The sequence below is a fragment of the Microchirus variegatus genome (genome assembly GCF_963457635.1).
Source record: "Microchirus variegatus genome assembly, chromosome: 15".
In the NCBI taxonomy this organism is placed as follows: domain Eukaryota; kingdom Metazoa; phylum Chordata; class Actinopteri; order Pleuronectiformes; family Soleidae; genus Microchirus; species Microchirus variegatus.
Genome location: NC_139816.1, coordinates 724,469 through 745,053, shown reverse-complemented (window position 1 = coordinate 745,053; position 20,585 = coordinate 724,469). Strand labels below are relative to the sequence as shown.

At 40.9% G+C, this 20,585-nt stretch overlaps 1 protein-coding gene across 1 annotated transcript; it reads right to left on the bottom strand.

The window, feature by feature from the left end:
- Positions 1 to 1,608: 1,608 nt before the first annotated feature.
- On the bottom strand, positions 1,609 to 17,856 carry snx7 (sorting nexin 7). The gene is made up of 9 exons (XM_083901634.1): positions 17,738 to 17,856; positions 14,262 to 14,489; positions 13,184 to 13,294; positions 12,803 to 12,961; positions 12,462 to 12,660; positions 12,190 to 12,389; positions 11,965 to 12,051; positions 8,640 to 8,792; positions 1,609 to 1,715 (listed from the first exon to the last, which is right to left on the bottom strand). Exons 1-9 carry the CDS (start codon positions 17,831 to 17,833, stop codon positions 1,635 to 1,637), a joined length of 1,314 nt encoding a protein of 437 aa, XP_083757760.1. The 5' UTR covers positions 17,834 to 17,856; the 3' UTR covers positions 1,609 to 1,634.
- Between the last annotated feature and the right edge of the window lie 2,729 nt (positions 17,857 to 20,585).

Genomic DNA, 20,585 nt, shown 5'->3' with positions numbered 1-20,585 from the left:
AAGGCCGACTCATGAAAAGCATCCTCGATAAAATCTATGATAAAGTGATTTAATGTTTAAGGCTTTGACTTTTGTGAGGTTCACCATTGGCAGATGTTTTCAGACTGTGTGTCTTTTTCTCAAATAATCTCAATCTCCAGAAGACACGTGTTACTACAGATGGAAAAGCCATATCTGTACAGCTGCATGTACAAGAGTGAGATGAATTAAATAGTAACAATACAAAAGAATAAGGGGAACAGTGGATCCAGGCAGACGACAAGCTCTCGTCTTAGTTTATTTTATGAGGTTTTTTGGTCGTAAATCTTGTTCCTTGTTCAAGTTCATCGAGCGTCTGAGTCGAGTATGACATGAAGGAGCACTCTGTGCTTTCTGCTCAGGAAAGGAACCATCTGAAGAACTATCTGAGGAACTAGCTGAGGAACCATCTGAGGAACTAGCTGAGGAACTAGCTGAGGAACCATCTGAGGAACTATCTGAGGAACTAGCTGAGGAACCATCTGAGGAACTATCTGAGGAACCGTCTGAGGAAATATCTGAGGAACTGTCTGAGGAACCATCTGAGGAACTATCGAACTATCTGAGGAACCATCTGAGGAAATATCTGAGGAACTATCCAAGGAACCATCTGAGGAACTCGCTGAGGAATGATCCGAGGGTCTATCTGAGGAACTATCTCAAGAACCATCCGAGGAACCATCTGAGGAACCATCTGAGGAAATATCTGAGGAACTATCTGAGAAACCATCTGAGGAACCGTCTGAGGAAATATCTAAAGAACTGTCTGAGGAACCATCTGAGGAACTATCGAACTATCTGAGGAACCATCTGAGGAATTATCTGAGGAACTATCCGAGGAACCATCTGAGGAACTCGCTGAGGAATGATCTGAGGGTCTATCTGAGGAACTATCTCAAGAACCATCCGAGGAACCATCTGAGGAACTATCTCAAGAACCATCTGAGGAAATATCTGAGGAACTATCTGAGGGACGATCCGAGGAATGATCTGTGGAACCATCTGAGGATTTATCTGAGGAACCATCTGAGGAACTATCTGAGGAATGATCTGAGGAACCATCTGAGGAACTATGGCCCATGAGGAGCCCAATTCCTTTCCCCCTTGGCCAACAGCTCCCCGGGCACAGATAGGTGGTGTCCTCTGCTCTGAGCCTGGCTTGTGTAATAAAGATAGCTTTAAATGCAGAGGTGAAATTCACTCTCACTAATTGCTGTGTGTGCAGAATGACTCTCTCTATTAATTTTGTGGATTTCCACTTCATTACTTTGAAGAAATGCGTAGGAAGAACTGCTGTAACTTTTAACTTCTTGTCATTTTTGGCCATGTGCACGATGCTGATGTAAACACAAATATGTTTGGTTATTCAGAAGAAAGTGCTTTAAAAAAGAAAAGTCAATTTAAGGCTGGAATGTAATCTTTGGTCACATAGAAGAAGAAGAAGAAGAAGAAGAAGAAGAGAGAGGGAAACAGATAGAGTTAGGGAGTGAAAGTTTGTTTTTGTGTTTGCAGAAGTGGACAAAGGTTGAAGGTCTACTGTATATTTCAGGGTCCAGGTGCACAGAGAGCAGACGGTGCAGGTTTATCTCATCTCTATGCTTTAATCTTTGTGCACTTCAGGAAACATTGTCCCCATCTTTCTGCTCGCTCGGTTCCTGTCTCTGAGAGAGGAGGAAGGACTCCCACACAGCCAGACACTGGAAGAGAACAAAGACCATCATCAGTTTAAATTACAGGAGGCTAACGTCAACCTGTGTGCACGTGTTAGCGCTCTGTGCTTCACTGAACGTGAGACACAGAGGGCTAAATATATATATGTTATGTTTAATATCTTTAGAATAAGTTCACTGCTGGAAGCTAAAGTCTGTTCACTGCTCAGCCTCCTGCACCAAAGTCCATGAGAACATGTGCTGTTTTAAATAGCAAGGGCACAGGAAGTGATGCTCCACTGCTGCCTTGTTTGGTAAATGATAAAACTCAATAAAGGACAACAACAATCAGTCATTTTCTCTATGGACTTTGGTAAGAAGAGGTTTTTAAAACAGGAAAGACTGTGTAATGATTTCTGAACGATGATGTTCATGAAGAACAAACAGAGGCAGAACAACAACAACAACATCAACAACAAAAAATCTCTGAAAAAATCTGCACTGCAGCTTTTTTCAACATTTTAAAATGTTCTGTACAAACTTTCACTTTACAAAAGTTCATTGGGACCTTTTTTTAACATCATTACCAACATGCTGACTGTGCTTCTGTAGTTCAGGACCACTGTGAGTTTGGAAGAAGCCTCTGTTTTCATGTGGTTGGTCTATAATTACAGGAAAACCACATCTACTGAGGCTCTTCAAAATACAACACACACACACACACACACACACACACACACACAAACCAAGCTAAACACCTCCTGTAAAATGACAGTGAGTGTTTTACAAGCAACACCAACGTGAATGACAGTCATGTAGGTGAGTGTTTGGATGAATGCAGTGTGAATGTAGTTCACCTGTTGACCTCCACCAGCAGACATGTTTTCAGAGAGGAGAGAGAGCGTCCATGCAGTGAATCACACAATCATGTTTCATGGATGAAAATATATACATTTGGTGCCAGTGGATCCATAACAACCATGACCATATATGGCCATATTGATAGTTTGTTTCCACCATGGGGGATCAATAAAGTATGTACTGTATGTACTCTATCTATGTATGTACTCTATCTATCTATCTAACTATGTATTTATGTATGTATGTATGTATTCATCTATCTATGTATCTATGTATGTATCTATCTATCTATGTATCTATGTATGTATCTATCTATCTATCTATCTATCTATCTATCTATCTATCTATCTATCTATCTATCTATCTGTCTGTCTGTCTGTCTGTCTGTCTGTCTGTCTGTCTGTCTGTCTGTCTATCCATCTATCTATCTATCCATCTATGTACGTATCCATCTATCTATCTATCTATCTATCTATCTATCTATCTATCTATCTATCTATCTATCTATCTATCTATCTATCTATCTATCTATCTATCTATCTGTCTGTCTGTCTGTCTGTCTGTCTGTCTGTCTGTCTGTCTGTCTGTCTGTCTGTCTGTCTGTCTGTCTGTCTGTCTGTCTGTCTATCCATCTATCTCTCCATCCATCCATCCCACTGAAGAGGATCAGGACCACAACGCAAATGACTAAATTAATTCAAATTTAAATCACATTTCATCACAGAAGCACATCTTCAGAGTTCTTCTCTCATTTCTATATTCAAAGTGTTTGACTTCCAGTTTAATTTCTTCATCTAACTCATTGTATCTTAGAGTCTTCTCCTTTCTCCTTCACCTCCTCCTCCACCTCCCACAGCAGTGTAAAACCCTCCCAGGTGCAGGTGCCTTATTAGATCCTCTCAGGTCACCTCCTCCTCCCTCCTCCCTCCTCCTCCTCCCTCTCTGTGCAGCGCTGTAATAAATCTTTCACAGATTTTCCCTGTGGCTACAATAATCTACAATCGTCCACATCTTCATCTGAATCACAAGCACATATAGCACCTCAGTGACTGCGCTCATCTCTAACAGCTCTGAATGACATGATCACAGCAGCAGAGAGAAGTCTCCACAAAGAGTCCACAGTGACCACAACAATCCCAGCTCTAATCAGCAGCGTTCGCTCTCAGCGGTGAAATAAAGCACTTATTGTTTGTTCTGTGTAATGTACACAAAACATTACACTATTTGCACTCGAGTCGTATTGAACACGAGGGCTCGACCAAATGAGTCGTTAAGGTCAAACTGATTTACTTCAGTGGGTTTAATGAGGTGCCGAGCTGCCCTACCTGTGAGCGCCCCCTGCTGGCTCACCAGAGTTAGAGAAGCACAGATGCCCTCACTTAAAACCAACAAAACACAACGGAAAAAACAGACGTCAGTTTCCTAACAAAAGAAGCATTTATCACTTTGTAAAACATTTACGCCGCTGAAAAAGAGTTTATATATAATACAATATATATATATATTGTATTATATATATTATTTTATAAAAAATGTATTTCATTTATTATTATAATAATAATATAATATATATGTACATATATACATACATATATATATACATATGTATATACATACATATACACACACACACAGGTATATATATATATACACACATATACATACACACACACACACACATATATATATACACACATATATGTATATATATATACATATATATGTATATATATATAAATATATACATAATTTAGATATGTATACATATATAAATATATATATACACACATATATATACATATACATACATATATATATATACAAACATACATATATATATATATATATATACACACATATATACATATATATATACATATATATATACACACACACATATATATACAAACATACATATATATATACATACATATATACACATATATACAAACATACATATATATATACATACATATATACACATATATATACAAACATACATATATATATATACATACATATATACACATATATATACAAACATACATATATATATACATACATATATACATATATATATAAATAAATAAAATAAAAGCTCAAATGTGAGTGAAAGCACAGATGTGTTATGTTGTTTTGTCACATGTCTCAGTGTAAGTTGTTCTTCTGTCACAGCAGTTATTGTAGAGGTCACAGCAGCTTAATGAATATTAAAGAGTACAGTGTGAACAAAAGAAGTGAGCAGCTGATGTAGTGTCTCTGCAGTACACACCACACATCCTTCCAATCATCTAAATTATAAATCACTCACTCTCTCCAGACAAGATGTTTTCTCTGTGTGTGAAGACAAACTTGTGTCTCTCACAAGACTCTGCATTAACAACTCGCTCAGAGTTTAATCTGCAATCAGGTAAGGATTGATTTTTCCTTTTAAAGCTGAGTGATTATCAGTCAGTGTGTTACCACACAGACTCAGCAGGACAGCAGAGTGTTTACCATGGAGCAGTCAGGTCAAAACCATTAACACACTGTCAAACACAAGCAGGTTAGTTTGTCAACAACAATTCAATAATCATCTTGTTCCACCGTGCTACACTTAGCCTCAAACACCTTCAGGTCGTTCCTGAACCACAAAACAAGCAGTAAACTGTACAAAGTTACTCTGTACGTAGATTCATACCCTGACAATTGGAAAACAGTACTTTTACACATGGTCTAAAACCCCATTAGCATTAGCAACATTAACACTACAGGGTCTGTGGTGGTACAAGCACACACGTGTAGTTCATGTACACTACCGTTCAAATGTTTGGCCTCATCTATACACATTTTGTTTGTGTTTTCCATTAAAAGTCAGATTTTATTCATCAAAAGAGTTGTAAAATGAGTAGAATATATAATCAAGACATTGACAAGATTAGGAATAATTATTTTTATTCCAAATAAAACTATTTTCAGCTGTGCTAGCATCATTGCTCAAGGGTTTTCTAATCATCCAATAGTCTTCTAACGCCTTTAGCAAACACAGTGTACCATTAGAACACTGGAAATGGGCCTCTATACACCTATGTACATATTCCATTAAAAAACAGTCGTTTACCAGTGTATAGAGAGTATTTATGATTTATTTAATAAAACAAGTGTTTTTCCTTCAAAAATAAGGACATTTCTAAGTGAGCCCAAACTTTTGAACGGTAGTGTAGTTCACAACAAGTCTCCATTCTCTGTGATCTGATCACACCTGACATTAAGATGCTCCTGCTGTGATCAAATGACATCAGATCTGACTTCACCTTCCCTCAAATCATGAGTCCATCAGTGATAAAACTGTGGAGGTGGACGTACATGAATCAAATAAGTGAGTCTGGTCTCCATCAGTAACCTATGACAAGAGCACGCACACACACATTCACTTGCTATATTGAGTCATGCTCGCCTGTGCAGGCTGATGAGTGTTTGTGTAAGAGCTGCAGCAGAGAGAGAGAGAGAGAATACACACACAGAGACAGAGACACACACACACACGCACACGCACGCACACGCACACACACACACACACACACACCATTTCTTTCAGATGTGTCATCGTCAGCATCAACTACACAACGAGCAGAGCTCAGTGAACAACGACTGCGTCCTCTTCAGAAAAACCCTGTTGCTGCACTGATCAGCCCACAGACTCAAAATACACTTGATGAATATGTATCGAGGCGTTTTTACAGTTATATAACGTCTGAATTTCAGCTGCAGCGACACTCGAACACACACACACACACACCGAGCATTAACGCGGCTGCCAGGTCAGCCCAGTGTCATCATGCAGCTGCAGCCACTGATGTGGAGTCAGGAAAGACGGAGGCTGGACGAGGGCGAGGTCAGGGTTAAGTGAACGTTAAGTTCTTACAGGGAAAAGTGGGGAAACAAACTCCATATTCAAAGCAAACACAGCAGTGAGATGAATCCACTTCATTACAGTTTGCTTTGGTGCAAATCATCATCCTTCATGTTTGCAAAGCAGGAAGAGAGAGATCTTCAGTTTCAACACTGAGCGGTCGGTAATGACCATGAACCAGTGACAGCTGAGCTCTTTATCTTCACAGACTGGAGCTGCTGTAGCAGATGTTTAAAAATGACTCATCACTGTGTGTGTGTGTGTGCGAGCACAGACAGACATCACTGCTGCCCTCTGCTGGTACAGCTGCAGAAGCTAACAGAAACACTTCATCCACTTCATCATCACTCTAACTAAACTCAACGAATGTCACCGTAACAACTCCATTGTCTCTTTCTCTCTCTCCTTCCAGCTCCATTCTTCTTCTCTCAACATCTAAATCCCTGCTGAGCTCTGGCTGCTCGTTAATCTGGAGAAGAACCAGCTCACTCTATTGTTTCCAGTTTCCTCTCTCTAGTTACATTGTTTCCCATTGAATAAAAAGACTTGTTTGTGGAACGTATGGACTCTGACCTTCACTATGGTGATGTTTTTATTGTCATTTGAGAGTGTTTTGATGAGGATATAATATATATATATATATATATATATATGCACACATATAATTTATTATGAATATTAATAACCCTATTAACAATAATAATAATATCTGTTTTTTGCACCTTTTTCAGCCCTAAAAAGACTGCGGTATTAGCAGTGTTTTGCTCGTTAAAGGCGCCATATGTAAGAATGTGGCCAAAAACAGTTACTACATTCAAATTCAAAATACAGAGGTCTTTTAGGTTTGGTTTTCTGACGGAACTGTTCAACCCGTGGTTGCTCGGTAGCTGAGACTCTACTGACTGCAATGACTGGTAGACGGCGGTAGGTGGCGCCACATGCCAAAACATGATTTTTCTCTTGTTTTCTCGGCACGTGACCTCGCCTTCTCGTACGCGACCTCGCCTTCTCGTACGTGACCTCACCTTTTCGTACGTGACCTCACCTTCATACGTGACCTCACACCTTCTCATACGTGACCTCACCTTCTCGTACGCGACCTCGCCTTCTCGTACGTGACCTCACCTTCTCGTACGTGACCTCGCCTTCATACGTGACCTCACACCTTCTCATACGTGACCTCACCTTCTCGTACGCGACCTCGCCTTCTCATACGTGACCTCACACCTTCTCGTACGTGACCTCACCTTCTCGTACGCGACCTCGCCTTCTCGTACGCGACCTCGCCTTCTCATACGTGACCTCACACCTTCTCATACGTGACCTCGCCTTCTCATACGTGACCTCACCTTCTCGTACGTGACCTCACACCTTCTCGTACGCGACCTCACCTTCTCGTACGTGACCTCACCTTCTCGTACGCGACCTCGCCTTCTCGTACGTGACCTCACACCTTCTCGTACGTGACCTCACCTTCTCGTACGTGACCTCACCTTCTCGTATGTGACCTCACCTTCTCGTACGTGACCTCACCTTCTCGTACGTGACCTCACCTTCTCGTACGTGACCTCACACCTTCTCGTACGTGACCTCACACCTTCTCGTACGCGACCTCACCTTCTTGTACGCGACCTCGCCTTCTCTTATGTGACCTCGCCTTCTCGTACGCGCCCTTGCCTTCTCGTACGCGACCTCGCCTTCTCTTACGTGACCTCACCTTCTCGTACGTGACCTCACACCTTCTCGTACGTGACCTCACACCTTCTCGTACGCGCCCTTGCCTTCTCGTACGCGCCCTTGCCTTCTCGTACGTGACCTCACCTTCTCTTACGTGACCTCACCTTCTCGTACGCGACCTCGCCTTCTCTTACGCGCCCTTGCCTTCTCGTACGCGACCTCACCTTCTCGTACGCGACCTCGCCTTCTCTTACGTGACCTCACCTTCTCGTACGCGACCTCGCCTTCTCTTACGCGCCCTTGCCTTCTCGTTCGCGACCTCGCCTTCTCTTACGTGACCTCCCCTTCTCTTACGTGACCTCCCCTTCTCGTACGCGACCTCCCCTTCTCGTACGTGACCTCACCTTCTCGTACGCGACCTCAACCTCGTACATGACCTCACCTTCTCGTACGTAACCTCACCTTCTCGTACGTGACCTCACCTTCTCGTACGTAACCTCACCTTCTCATATGTGACCTCACCTTTTCATACGTAACCTCACCTTCTCATAGTGTTCCACGTTCTTCTCAGCGGTGGAGATCAGCGCTGATCTGACGTCAGTTCTCATGCTGCCTTTCCAGCGCGACCAGTCTCCTTTTAGCGCGTTGTTAGCCAGCTCCACGCGGTCGGCCAGAGCGTCCACCTCCTCCTGCAGCTGTCAATCAAACACACACACAACAAGACTCATCATTTTTATTATTCAAAAATGTTCTTTCGATCTGGCTTTTGGGAACAGACAGACATTTATTAGTGATAGCAGCAGTGTTTGAAGACCTGAAACAAGTCATTCATGATCACATGATATCAAAGCTTTGATTAAAACAAGTACAACAGAACATTACGAGGAGACACAGGAGGATAAATTAGCTTTAGACCAAATCTTTGGTGTACATTTAACAGACAAACACAGTCAGAGTGATGTGATGTGTGTAAGGACACTGCACTAAGCATTAACTGAAGCAGTTCCTCAGAAATGATTAGGACCCAGTCTGGGTCTCCATGAGGACGACTGGTCCTGACAAGATCAGTGTTTATGACAGAAAAATGTCCTAAAAAGGTAACAAATAAAAGCCCCTCAGTATAACCTGAACTATCACAACTATAATGTCTAAGCCTAACTCTTTACCTTAGCCTAACATAATAAACCTGATTCTAACCTTAATCAGGTCCCTGAAAATATAAGCTTTATAAAGTGTCCTCACTTCCTGTGGATCACACACACACACACACACACACACTCTGAGGTGCTCGTTACTGCAGTGATATTGATCCAGACACCTTGTCAAGGCTACAGCTGAATTACATTGTGATGCCGTGTGTGTGTGTGTGTGTGTGTGTGTGTGTGTGACAGAAGAGTAAAGCTGTCATCAGCTCAGAGTAAATCACTGTGTGTGAATATAAAGTTACGTACACACACACACACACAGACAGACAGACAGACAGACAGACAGACAGACAGACAGACAGACAGACACACACACACACACACACACACAATAAACAATAAATTAAAAAAAAAGTCCTGCTCACTGCACAGATTAACGGTTTATGGATTTTTTATCAGCAGAGACTCAGAGCAAACTCAAACTCTGGATGAACACAGGGCTGCAACTAATGATTAGTTTGATCGTCATATATATATATCTATATATATATAGATATATCTATATATATCTATATATATATAGATATATCTATATATATAGATATATATATATATCTATATATATATAGATATATATATATCTATATCTATATATATAGATATATAGTAGCACAGATTAATCCTAATCTGTCATGAATAAAAGTTTGTTCCTCTCTGAGATTATTTGTGGACACCAGGTAACTTTGTGAAATAATGAACGCCTTCAGGGGTTAAAATGACAGTTTGACTTCAGGCGTCTTTTCTATGAACCATATATGGACTTCCTGTACTCCATCATACTTCACTGTGATTTTCAGAGTGTATTCTGGGATGCAGCAGCATTCTGTGGAATAGCTGCTCTTAATAATAGTGGAATATAGAGTTTGATGACACAACACTGCATCCTGCTGGCTGTGACGTGCAATAACATTCACTTTGACTCACATCACAGTCTTTTCTTTTTTCAAAGGTCAAATAAATGTTCTTAGCACAAAGGGGATTTTATTTTCTTCTATTCTCTGTAAAGTTTACCTTTTTAATAATGTTATAACTCATATATGCAATGACCTGACATTTGTGACATATCATTTCTTTGCTCTTAATTCAGTGCCATAGCTTTCATCTGAAATGTGGCATTGTATTTATTTATTTAATGAATGAATCAAATAATTTCCATTAATTCATTGATATTATTTCATGAATTAATGAAGTGATTTTTCTGACCCTGACTCTGGTGTTTTCCTGACAGATTCAATTGTCAGGTCTGGTCAGACTTTGTGCTCAGACCTGGAGTTCTCATCAGTCCTGAAAGATCGGAACACCTCATATTAAAATATATTTGCGATGAGCTCTCACTTCCTCCTCACTGTATGCAAACATGTACGTGTGTGTTTGCAGAGACTGTACAGAGGCATCTATTGTTCTATATATTTACATGTGAGTCAGAGACACAGGGAAAACACACTGTGAACGTCCAAGGATTTGTGTACAGTTTTACCTGGATGCAAAAACTCACAGACGAAAACTTTGTCTAACGTTCCTAAAGACGAGGAAATGAAGTGGAGAAGAAGAAGAGGAGGCTGCAGTACCACTGTTAGAGAAAGAGGGAGACAGAGAGCAGGACTGCAGATATCCCTGTATTTGAGCTTTAAGTGGATATGAAGCTACAGTATTTGATGTAAAAATACACTCATTTCACTTTTCATTTTCAGAGAATACCTGCTTTATTTATGTCTTTGGATATTATTTTAAATTGCAGCCCTGGTACACAATATAATAGTATAACGCTGCATTAAAAATATCTCTGTCCTTTCTTCGCCTCGTTTCCCATCTCCAATTTTGTCTGCTGACATTTTGAAGCCAGTCGTCTTCTAAAAGGGACGTGGGATTTTTCATTAGTCCATTATTAGCTGCAGGGATTACAGAGTAAATTATATCGACAGCTCTTACTCCCACTGAGCTGAGGATTGACGAGCCTGGGTCTTTAGATAATCCTCATCCCCAATATGAGAGGAGGAGAAGGCATCACTTCATCTTTGACTTTATTATTACACCTAATCTATAGGAAAAATGAGGGAGAGGGAGGGAGGAAGAGGGAGAGGAGAGGAAAAGAGGGAGGAAGAGAGGGAGAGGAGAGGAAGAGGGGGAGAGGAGAGGGAGGAAGAGAGGAGAGGAAGATGAGGGGGAGGAAGAGAGGGAGAGGAGGGGGAGAGGGAGGGAAGAAGAAGAGAGGAAGAGGAAGAGGAGAGGGAAGAAGAGATGGAGAGAAGAGGAAGAGGAAGGGGAGGAAGAGAGGGAAGAGGAGAGGAATAAGAGAGGGAGGGAAGAAGAGAGGGAGGAAGAGAGGGAGAGGAGAGGAAGAGGGAGGAAGAGGAGGGGGAGAGGGAGGGAAGAAGAGAGGGAGAGGAGCGGAAGAGGGAGGAAGAGGACCGGGAAGGAAGAAGAAGAGAGGGAGGGGAGAAGAGTGGGAGGGAAGAAGAGAGGAGAGGGAGAGGAGAGGGAGGGAGGAAGAGAGGGAAGAAGAGAGAGAGGAAGAGAGGGATGAAGAAGAGAGTCAGAGGGAGGAAGAGAAGGAGGAAGAACCGGGAGGAATATGAGAGTAAGAGAGGGAGAAAGAAGAGGGAGGAAGAAGAGAGGGAGGGAAGAAGAGAGGGATGATGGGTAAACAGAATGATATACTCACTGATTCCTGGTCAGTTTTCCTCGTCACCAAAGCCTCGTTCTTAGCTTCAAACTCAGCCTGAATGTTGTCTCGACGTCTCATCACACCCTGAGACACAGAAGGACATTTTAATCTCATTAATATGTAAATTAAATAAAAGAGTCAAATGTTTCCCTCCTCCTCAGGACAGATTAAAGAGTCTGTTGAAACCACATGTGTTTTCACGGTCACAAAGAGAAACCTCACCCTGAGAGTGTCAGCACAGAGGACGTACTCGTGGAGAACAGGGACCAGGACTTCAGACAGATGCTGGGTCTGCTCCTCCGCCTCTTTACCACAGTGCTCCACACAGCTGGCCACGCCCTTCAGGGGCTCGGTCAGATCGCCCTCTGACCCCGCCCACTGAGTGTATGTGGGGCTGTACTGCTTCAGCTCATCCAGGTACTCTGAAAGTAAACGCCGAGTTAATAACTGAAGCTCAGCGTCCACAGACAGAGCCGCGCCGACACCGTCGCTACCTCTCTGTTCCCTGGCGATCCTCTGCGTGATCTTGTCCAGAGAGGACATCTTGGTGCTGAAGTCGTCCACGTACTCCTGCATCTGAGTGAACTCGTCCGGGCGACTCTTTACGCCTCTCACAGAGTTGGCCAAGCCCCTCACCGTGTCCCCCATACGACTCAGGAAACCTGGACCCTGCTTCTTGTGAGACGTCAGCTCCTGCACCAGGTCAGACCACAACTGTTCAAACCAGCACTTTGACTAGACATTTAAATACGTTTGATTTGTAATGTTGAAAAAAAAAAAAAGAGAGATAAAAAGACTGTTCTACTGGACCACGTCATCTTCTCCAGGTACGTACAGGTTCAGTGAGGAAGACCTGCAGGTGCTCGCTGAAGGACAGGATGGGATGTTCTGAGATCTTTTTGAGGAAGCGGTCCAGAGCGTTCCTCCTGGTGTGGATGAAGTCGTCGTTGAAGCGCTCCACCATGCTCTTCATCACAAACTTCTCTGGTAACGGCTGAGCAAAGAAGAACAAAACCAAAAGTGATGATGCTGCGGTGTCATCGGAAACCAAAGAAATCCTGGACGGGAGAAGAGAAAGTCTACAATTCCACTGAGTGAGCGCTCTGGAAAATTGGCAGAGCCTCATATTAAGTGTGTGTGTGTGTGTGTGTGTGAGACTGTGGTGAACGAGTTGGTCCACAGCACATGATGTGTTGGACAAATACAAAATACATACGTGGACGATGAGCGTGGGGTGGTTTTCTTCCAGTTTGCTCCTGAGCCAAACAAAGTCCTGGTAACGTCGGCGAACCTCATACTCACTGGAGTCAAACTCACTCCGTGTGGTCTGGAGATGAGAGATTTAAGAAGGTTAAAGACAACATCACAAGAGGCTGAGCTGCTGAAATCTACCCCTGCATCTGAAGAATATCTTTGTTGTTTCAGCTCACAGGCTCTGCTCGTTTGGTGACTTTGTGTCACTGAGGCAAATCGGAATAAATTGAAGTCACATATTAACATATTTGAACTTAAGCTCAATTTATACTCGGGAGTAAAGTGCTCTACGTCGGTTACGGAGACCCCTCTGCGTCGTCTCCGACTGCACTAAATATTTTTTAAGTGTCCGTCACTCCGTCAAGTGACAACGGAGACGGCGAGGGCTGTGATTGGTCCTCAGGACAGGCCGAGATAACGCTGCTCTGTGACGGCCACAGAGGCGGAGCTGATCACCGCCGACAACGTCGCTGCCAAACTATAAATACGTCATATCTTAACATACACAGCACATGTTTAGACTATAAATGGTTAATTTCTTGCCTCAAATTATCTTAAATCTTATCTGCGTAAAATATTTGTTTCAATGTTATTCAGCTGCAACAACAACAGTCTTTCTCTCTCACTGTAGCCAGAAGCACAACAACCTTAGCGTAGCGACCCCTACTGATCAGGCGGGAAATTGCAGTGCGCATCCGGCACCGTGACGGAGACCTATGAAGGCTCTAGGGGTCTCTGTGGTGACGCAGTCAGAGAAGTATAATGTGGCCTTTAGTGATGGAGGCAGAAGTGGATCAACAAGTCCTGCATGACGTAAAATGGATCTACTGCGCCGGGAATCTTCAGTTTCCAGTTGATAAAGGCGTAAAAACATAGTTCAAACATTAAACTTCAGCTCATTTAAGGAGGTTTGAGATTGTAGCCACAAAGAAACACTGAAATAACACTTTAATGTCTGCCTTAAACAAAGTTGATGAAGTGCTGTTTTGAGCCTGTGTGGTGATGGAGGTGTGACTCAGACACATGGACGAGCTTCTCACCTTGGTCAGGACTCTGTACATGATGAAGGTCTCGATGGCAGTGACTTGGCTCTCTGGGTTGTCCACGGTGATGAAGAGGTCTTTGGTGTGAGCATCATCCTCCTGCTCCTCCTGCTCCTCCTGCTCCTGCTGCTCCTCCTCCTCCTCCTCCTCCAGTCTGTACTGGTTGACCAGGGAGCTGGGAGAGTTAGGCACAAGGTTCCCATCTCCATCCAGATTGGAGGTTTTCTGCACCAATTCAACGACATCAGTGTTAAAGCAAACCTCTGTGCTCCCTCTCAATAATGTTTACATTCTTTATTAGGAAGTAGGAACACAGGTTAGTGATGTTTGTAAACCACGTCACACATTATGGCTCACAGAGAGAGGAATTGTTGAGTTGTAGTGAAGACGAGCCTCTCTGGAACCATCGGTGTCAAACATAACGATGTCTATACATTAACATGTCAACATGCAGCTACATTATATATTAGAAGTCTACCAACAGTGGAATAACAACATTTTGAAGCATGATTCTGCCAACGATGATGAACTAAAGCCCCTCACTCTGATCCCCAAAGGAAAAAAAGCAGCAGAAAATATTAAAATGTCAAAGTATTCAAAGAAAATATGCAATAATACAATCAAAAAAGACAAAAAACTGTTTCTTTTTGGGCCACAACAGGGGATTTTGTACTCAATGTCTGTGAATCGAAAGCAGTGCATCCAGTATTTCATTTATGAATATTCTGTTGGTAAACATCAGTGACATAACTCACCTCCCTGGTCATTATATACATCATTATATGGGAAATGATAAAAAGGCAACTGTGCATTTAAACTAAACTTAAACACCAGTCTTAACTTCATTTTAGAGAATTATTTTCCTCGTCTGGCTTCCAAATAATCTGTGAGATTGACTGGGATTATTGTCCTGACATGTTCGCTGAGGTCACCGTGTGTGTGTGGGGTGTGTGTGTGTGTGTGTGTGTGCTGATGCAGCAACAACAAACACAACAATGTGAAGGTGAAGCAGCCTTTCACACAGTTACACAGCAACAATGTCAGCACAGGACAGAAAAGCAACAGTTATTTATTTATTTATAAGTTATAATCTGCTTTTTTCTGCCTGATTTGAGCTCATCCTAACGAGAATTCAGATTCATTTATACAAGAATGGTCAATTTCTGCTATAACACAAACAATTAGACTTAAAATGACTGTTTTTGTACCTATACTTCTGTTGATTCCATGTATTTTTTTAAAGTAATCCATCTGGTCTCACCATAATAGATCTATAATATCAATATACAGTGTTAACAACACTTAACACTCATCTAATGCTCACAAACCTTTACTAAAATAAACACTCTCTGTCCTTAAAACAGAAATACACTAAGTACACATTATTTCATGTTGACACATTCGAATAGTGCAGTTTAGGCAAACAGCAGAGGCCTACAGTGTGTGTGTGTGTGTGTGTGTGAGTATGTGTGTGTGTGTGTGTGTGTGTGTGTGTTGCCTGCAGGCCTGTTTCCTGTTAGTTGAAGTGCTGATGTCAGCAGAAGACTCAAAGCCCTGCACCACACAGACTCAAACACACAACACAACGATGACAAACACATGACCTCACTCTGACAGATCATTTAGAGACGATTATGATGATTATGATGATTATTATGGCTGTTCATATGGAGCAAAGGAGGTCTCACTCTGCCTGACTCTGAGAACCACAAAGAACCACAAAGAACCAGGTCTGGGACCCGGTCAGAACAAGGGCCTTTGGAGTTTGGAGTTTAATTATCATTATTATTGATGTACTGTATGTATGTATGGTGCAACACATTAGTGACCATCCTCTTCTACAGCTATAGACTTCTGTAACATATTTTCTCATGTTTAAGTTATGTATGATGTATGAAACAGCATCTAATAAAGGCTGAAAAACAAAGTAAACTTAAATGTATTAGTGTACTAAAGCAGCACTGAGTGATCACATATACTCAAACTGGAGGAGCCTGTGTGGCTGCAGCTTAAAAATGCTCTGTAATCTTCTTATGATTTAGACAATACTTCATGAACCTTGTTTCTATGACTAATAATAGAGAATAATTGTCTCTGTATTGTTTTATTTTTAGATTATGTTACCACTAAATGTGGTTAGTTTCTGTTGTTATTAATATCATTATTATTTTGGGGGTCAAAATATCGTCACCAGGGCGAATATCAATATTTGAATAATTCACAAATGAAGGCACTTTAAAGTTTAAAAAGTCCCTGACAGTTTCACTCGTCGAGTGTCACTACTTCAAGTCTCCTCACGGTGGCGCTGCTCAAATGAATGAGGGAAACTTGGGCAGAAGTGACCTGGCTGAAGAAGAGCGAGTTTACGGCAATAAAGAGAGAAATCCTGTACTTTTCAACAACACTTTGTTTGCTTCAGTTTGAAAGATAATAATAATTTATTCACGCAATATTTAAATAGTAAATATTCTTATATGTATTGCTATACGATTGTCTTGCAATACGTTGCTTAGCACATAATTAATGTACTGCTACAGCAGATTCCAGTGGGATAAAAACACTGATTTTCTCTATGGGCTTTGGTGCAGGAGAGTGAGTCATTTACGCTCTCGTCAAAAACTTGTCCTATTTTCACAAATCCCACTAATAACTATGGAGGACGAGACCTGACGTATCAATAAATAAATAAATAAATACAGGAATAAATAAATAACAATAATTACTACTATTATGATAATAAAGATACCTATGGAGGACGAGACCTGACATGTCAATAAATAAATATAGGAATAAATAAATAATAACAATAACTATTATAATAATCATAATAACAACTATGGAGGACTAGACCTGACATATCAATAATTAAATAAATAAACAAATGCATACATCAATAAATCTATGCATAAATAAATATATCAATGCCTTACACTTATTTCTACATTTATTTATTTCTGTATTATTTTATTATGTCAGGTCTCGTCCTCCATAAATAACAACGCTATGAACGAAATGTTTAATTCAACTTCATTCATTTGATGAAACTAAAGCGGTAAAAGTCGGTAAAAGTCCTCATGTACTGATAATAACTTTGAAGCCGAATTGAAGACGAGTCCCTACAGATTTAATCTATACACTGATTTAGTTAAAAAAGTGTGTGTAAGTGTGTGCTCATCACAATCACAGTGAAACGCCTTAAATGTGACCGAATGTGAACGGGGTTTGGTGTTAGCGCGGGTCCGAAGGTCAGTTCATCAGCTGATCCAGGACTTTTCCGTGTCCGTGTGTGACGGAATGTGTCGGAACAGTCGGAACCCACACACACACACACACACTAACGTCACACCAACAATAATCCACGCAGACACACACACAATGACTGTGTTTACAGCTCAGACTGAACTTTAGCTAGTGTTTTCTTACTTATGTGTGTGTGTGTGTGTGTTTGCTGGTTCGGTTCGGTTTTTCTTTACCTTACTGTACACCTCCAGGTCGTCGTCCTCGTCCAGGTCCAACATGTGTTCAGTGAAGTCCGCGGGGACCGTGTGTCCTCCCGTGTGTCCGCTCATGTCTCCGTGAAAACAACAGATCAATGAAGACACTTCATGAGAAAGAAGGAAAGAAAGAAGTGAAGGAACAAACTTCAGAGCAGCGGAAAGACACGGACACTGAGGCGGGACACCACTTCCTGTCCGGTATTTCAAAATAAAACACAGGGCGCCGCGTAGACACAGTTTCACGTTAGTTTACAATATTGTAGCTCAGTAATGCAGCTACTTATTGGCTTACTATGTATATATATATATATATATGTATATATATATATATATATATATATATATATATATATATATATATATACATATACACATATATATATATATATATATATATATATATATATAGAGAGAGAGAGAGAGAGAGAGAGAGAGAAATAAAATAAAATAAAATAAAATACAAAACATTATATATTATATACATAAAATAGTAGCCTGGGGTCTGGCTAATGATTAAAATCAAATAATATAAGATGTGGTGGCTATATCTATATGTATATATATACATAAAATAAAATATAAAATATTATATAGATATAAAATATTAGCCTGGGGTCTGACTAATGTTGAAAATCAAATACTATAAAACGTGGTGGCTATATATATATGTATATATATATATAATAAAATAAAAAATATATATTATATACATAAAATAGTAGCCTGGGGTCTGGCTAATGATTAAAATCAAATACTATAAAATGTGGTGGCTATATCTATATGTATATATAGATATATATATATATATAATAAAATATAAAATATAATATACATATACAATATTAGCCTGGGGTCTAACTAATGTTTAAAATCAAATATATGAAATGTAATATAAAACGTGGTGGCTGCTGAACCGATGTTAAAATAAAACCAAACATCAGTTCTAGTTAAGAGTTAACGGTGAATAGTCTTTAAACTGCAGTGTGTGACGTGTTAAACATAAACAAATGCATACATCTAAACCATTGTTGTGACCGCCTCTCATAAAGGGGTGAAGCCTCCTTAAAGTGACAATGCTTTTATTGTGGCGATGTGTTCACAGTACCTCCTGTGTAGTTGCTCGTCACGTTGCTCTTGACGCAGCTGAGCTCCAGAGGGCGCAGATGCGGAAGCAGCAGCAGCAGAAACAGCTGTTGAATCAGTTGTTCAGTGATTGAGCTGCAGACAGAGCAGAGTTACAACACTTTATTCTGGTAAATCAACGGAAATTTAAAATATCTCTGGACTCTGAGGACACAGACACAGACATGAAGACGCTTCATGTCAGAGTTTGACAGCGTGGACTTTAGCTGTGAGACAGAAGCAGAGGACGGTCAGTTGTCACAGAGGACATCTGTCTCTGAGGACTATAATAAATAAAGTGTCCACAGATGAGGACATTGTGGACACAGAGGACATCTGTCTGTCCTGCAGTCTTAGTCTCTGAGGACTATAATAAATAAAGTGTCCACAGTTGAGGACGGTCTGTTGCTGTCCGTCCTGCACGTCTTTGTCTCTGAGGACTTTAATAAATAAAGTGTCCTCGTGGACACAGAGGACATCTGTCTCTGAGGACTATAATAAGTAAAGTGTCCACATGAGGACGGTCTGTAGTCACAGAGGACATCTGTCCGTCCTGCAGTCTTAGTCTCTGAGGACTATAATAAATAAACTGTCCTAGTGGACACAGAGGACATCTGTCTCTGAGGACTATAATAAGTAAAGTGTCCACATGAGGACGGTCTGTAGTCACAGAGGACATCTGTCCGTCCTACAGTCTTTGTCTCTGAGGACTATAATAAATAAAGTGTCCACAGATGAGGATGGTCTGTTGCTGTCCGTCCTGCACGTCTTTGTCTCTGAGGACTTTAATAAGTAAAGTGTCCACAGATGAGGACATTGTGGAGACAGAGGACATCTGTCTATCCTGCAGTGTCTGTCTCTGAGGACTATAATAAATAAGTGTCCACAGATGAGGACATTGAGGACACAGAGGACATCTGTCTCTGAGGACTATAATAAGTAAAGTGTCCACAGATGAGGACGGTCTGTTGCTGTCCGTCCTGCACGTCTATGTCTCCGAGGACTATAATAAATAAAGTGTCCACAGATGAGGAGGAAGCTGGAGGACACAGTACTCACACATGAATAGGGATTTGAACCTGTGACCTTCTTGCTGTGAGGCAACAATGGCAGCCACTGTACGACTGTGTGGTCCTGATCCTGATCCTTTTCTGAAGAGAATAAAGATGTTATTTAAATGTAAACAGAGGAATCAACAGTTCAAACACATTTTTAAATCCATCTTTGACATAAACTGAGACTTAAATCTGTTTTGAGATCATTTCAAATCATGATATTATATTTATGACAGGGACGATACATATAAACATTTCTTACTTCATTGTATTATTATTATATTAAATTATAATATAATACATAAAGTAATCACTGCACTGATGCTTTATTTCCAGTGGGTACGTAACATGAATATAATATAAAGTATAAAGTACTCTGTATGTATACTCTCAGTCTGTGGCTTCAGTGACAAACACAACCAAAAGATGTCACTGTTGCACAGGCCGTGTGTGTGTGTGTGTGTGTGTCCTGGCCAATGATGAGGAGCTGCTCCTCCTCCTCCTCTTCCTCCTCCTCCTCCTCACAGTCATCATTCCTTCACAGCAAACACTCGTCCTGAACAAAAACAAACAGACAAAAAAACGGAGACACAACGATGTTCAAAGTCCATGATTTGCTTCCTTTGTCTTTTATTCCCTCTAGAAAA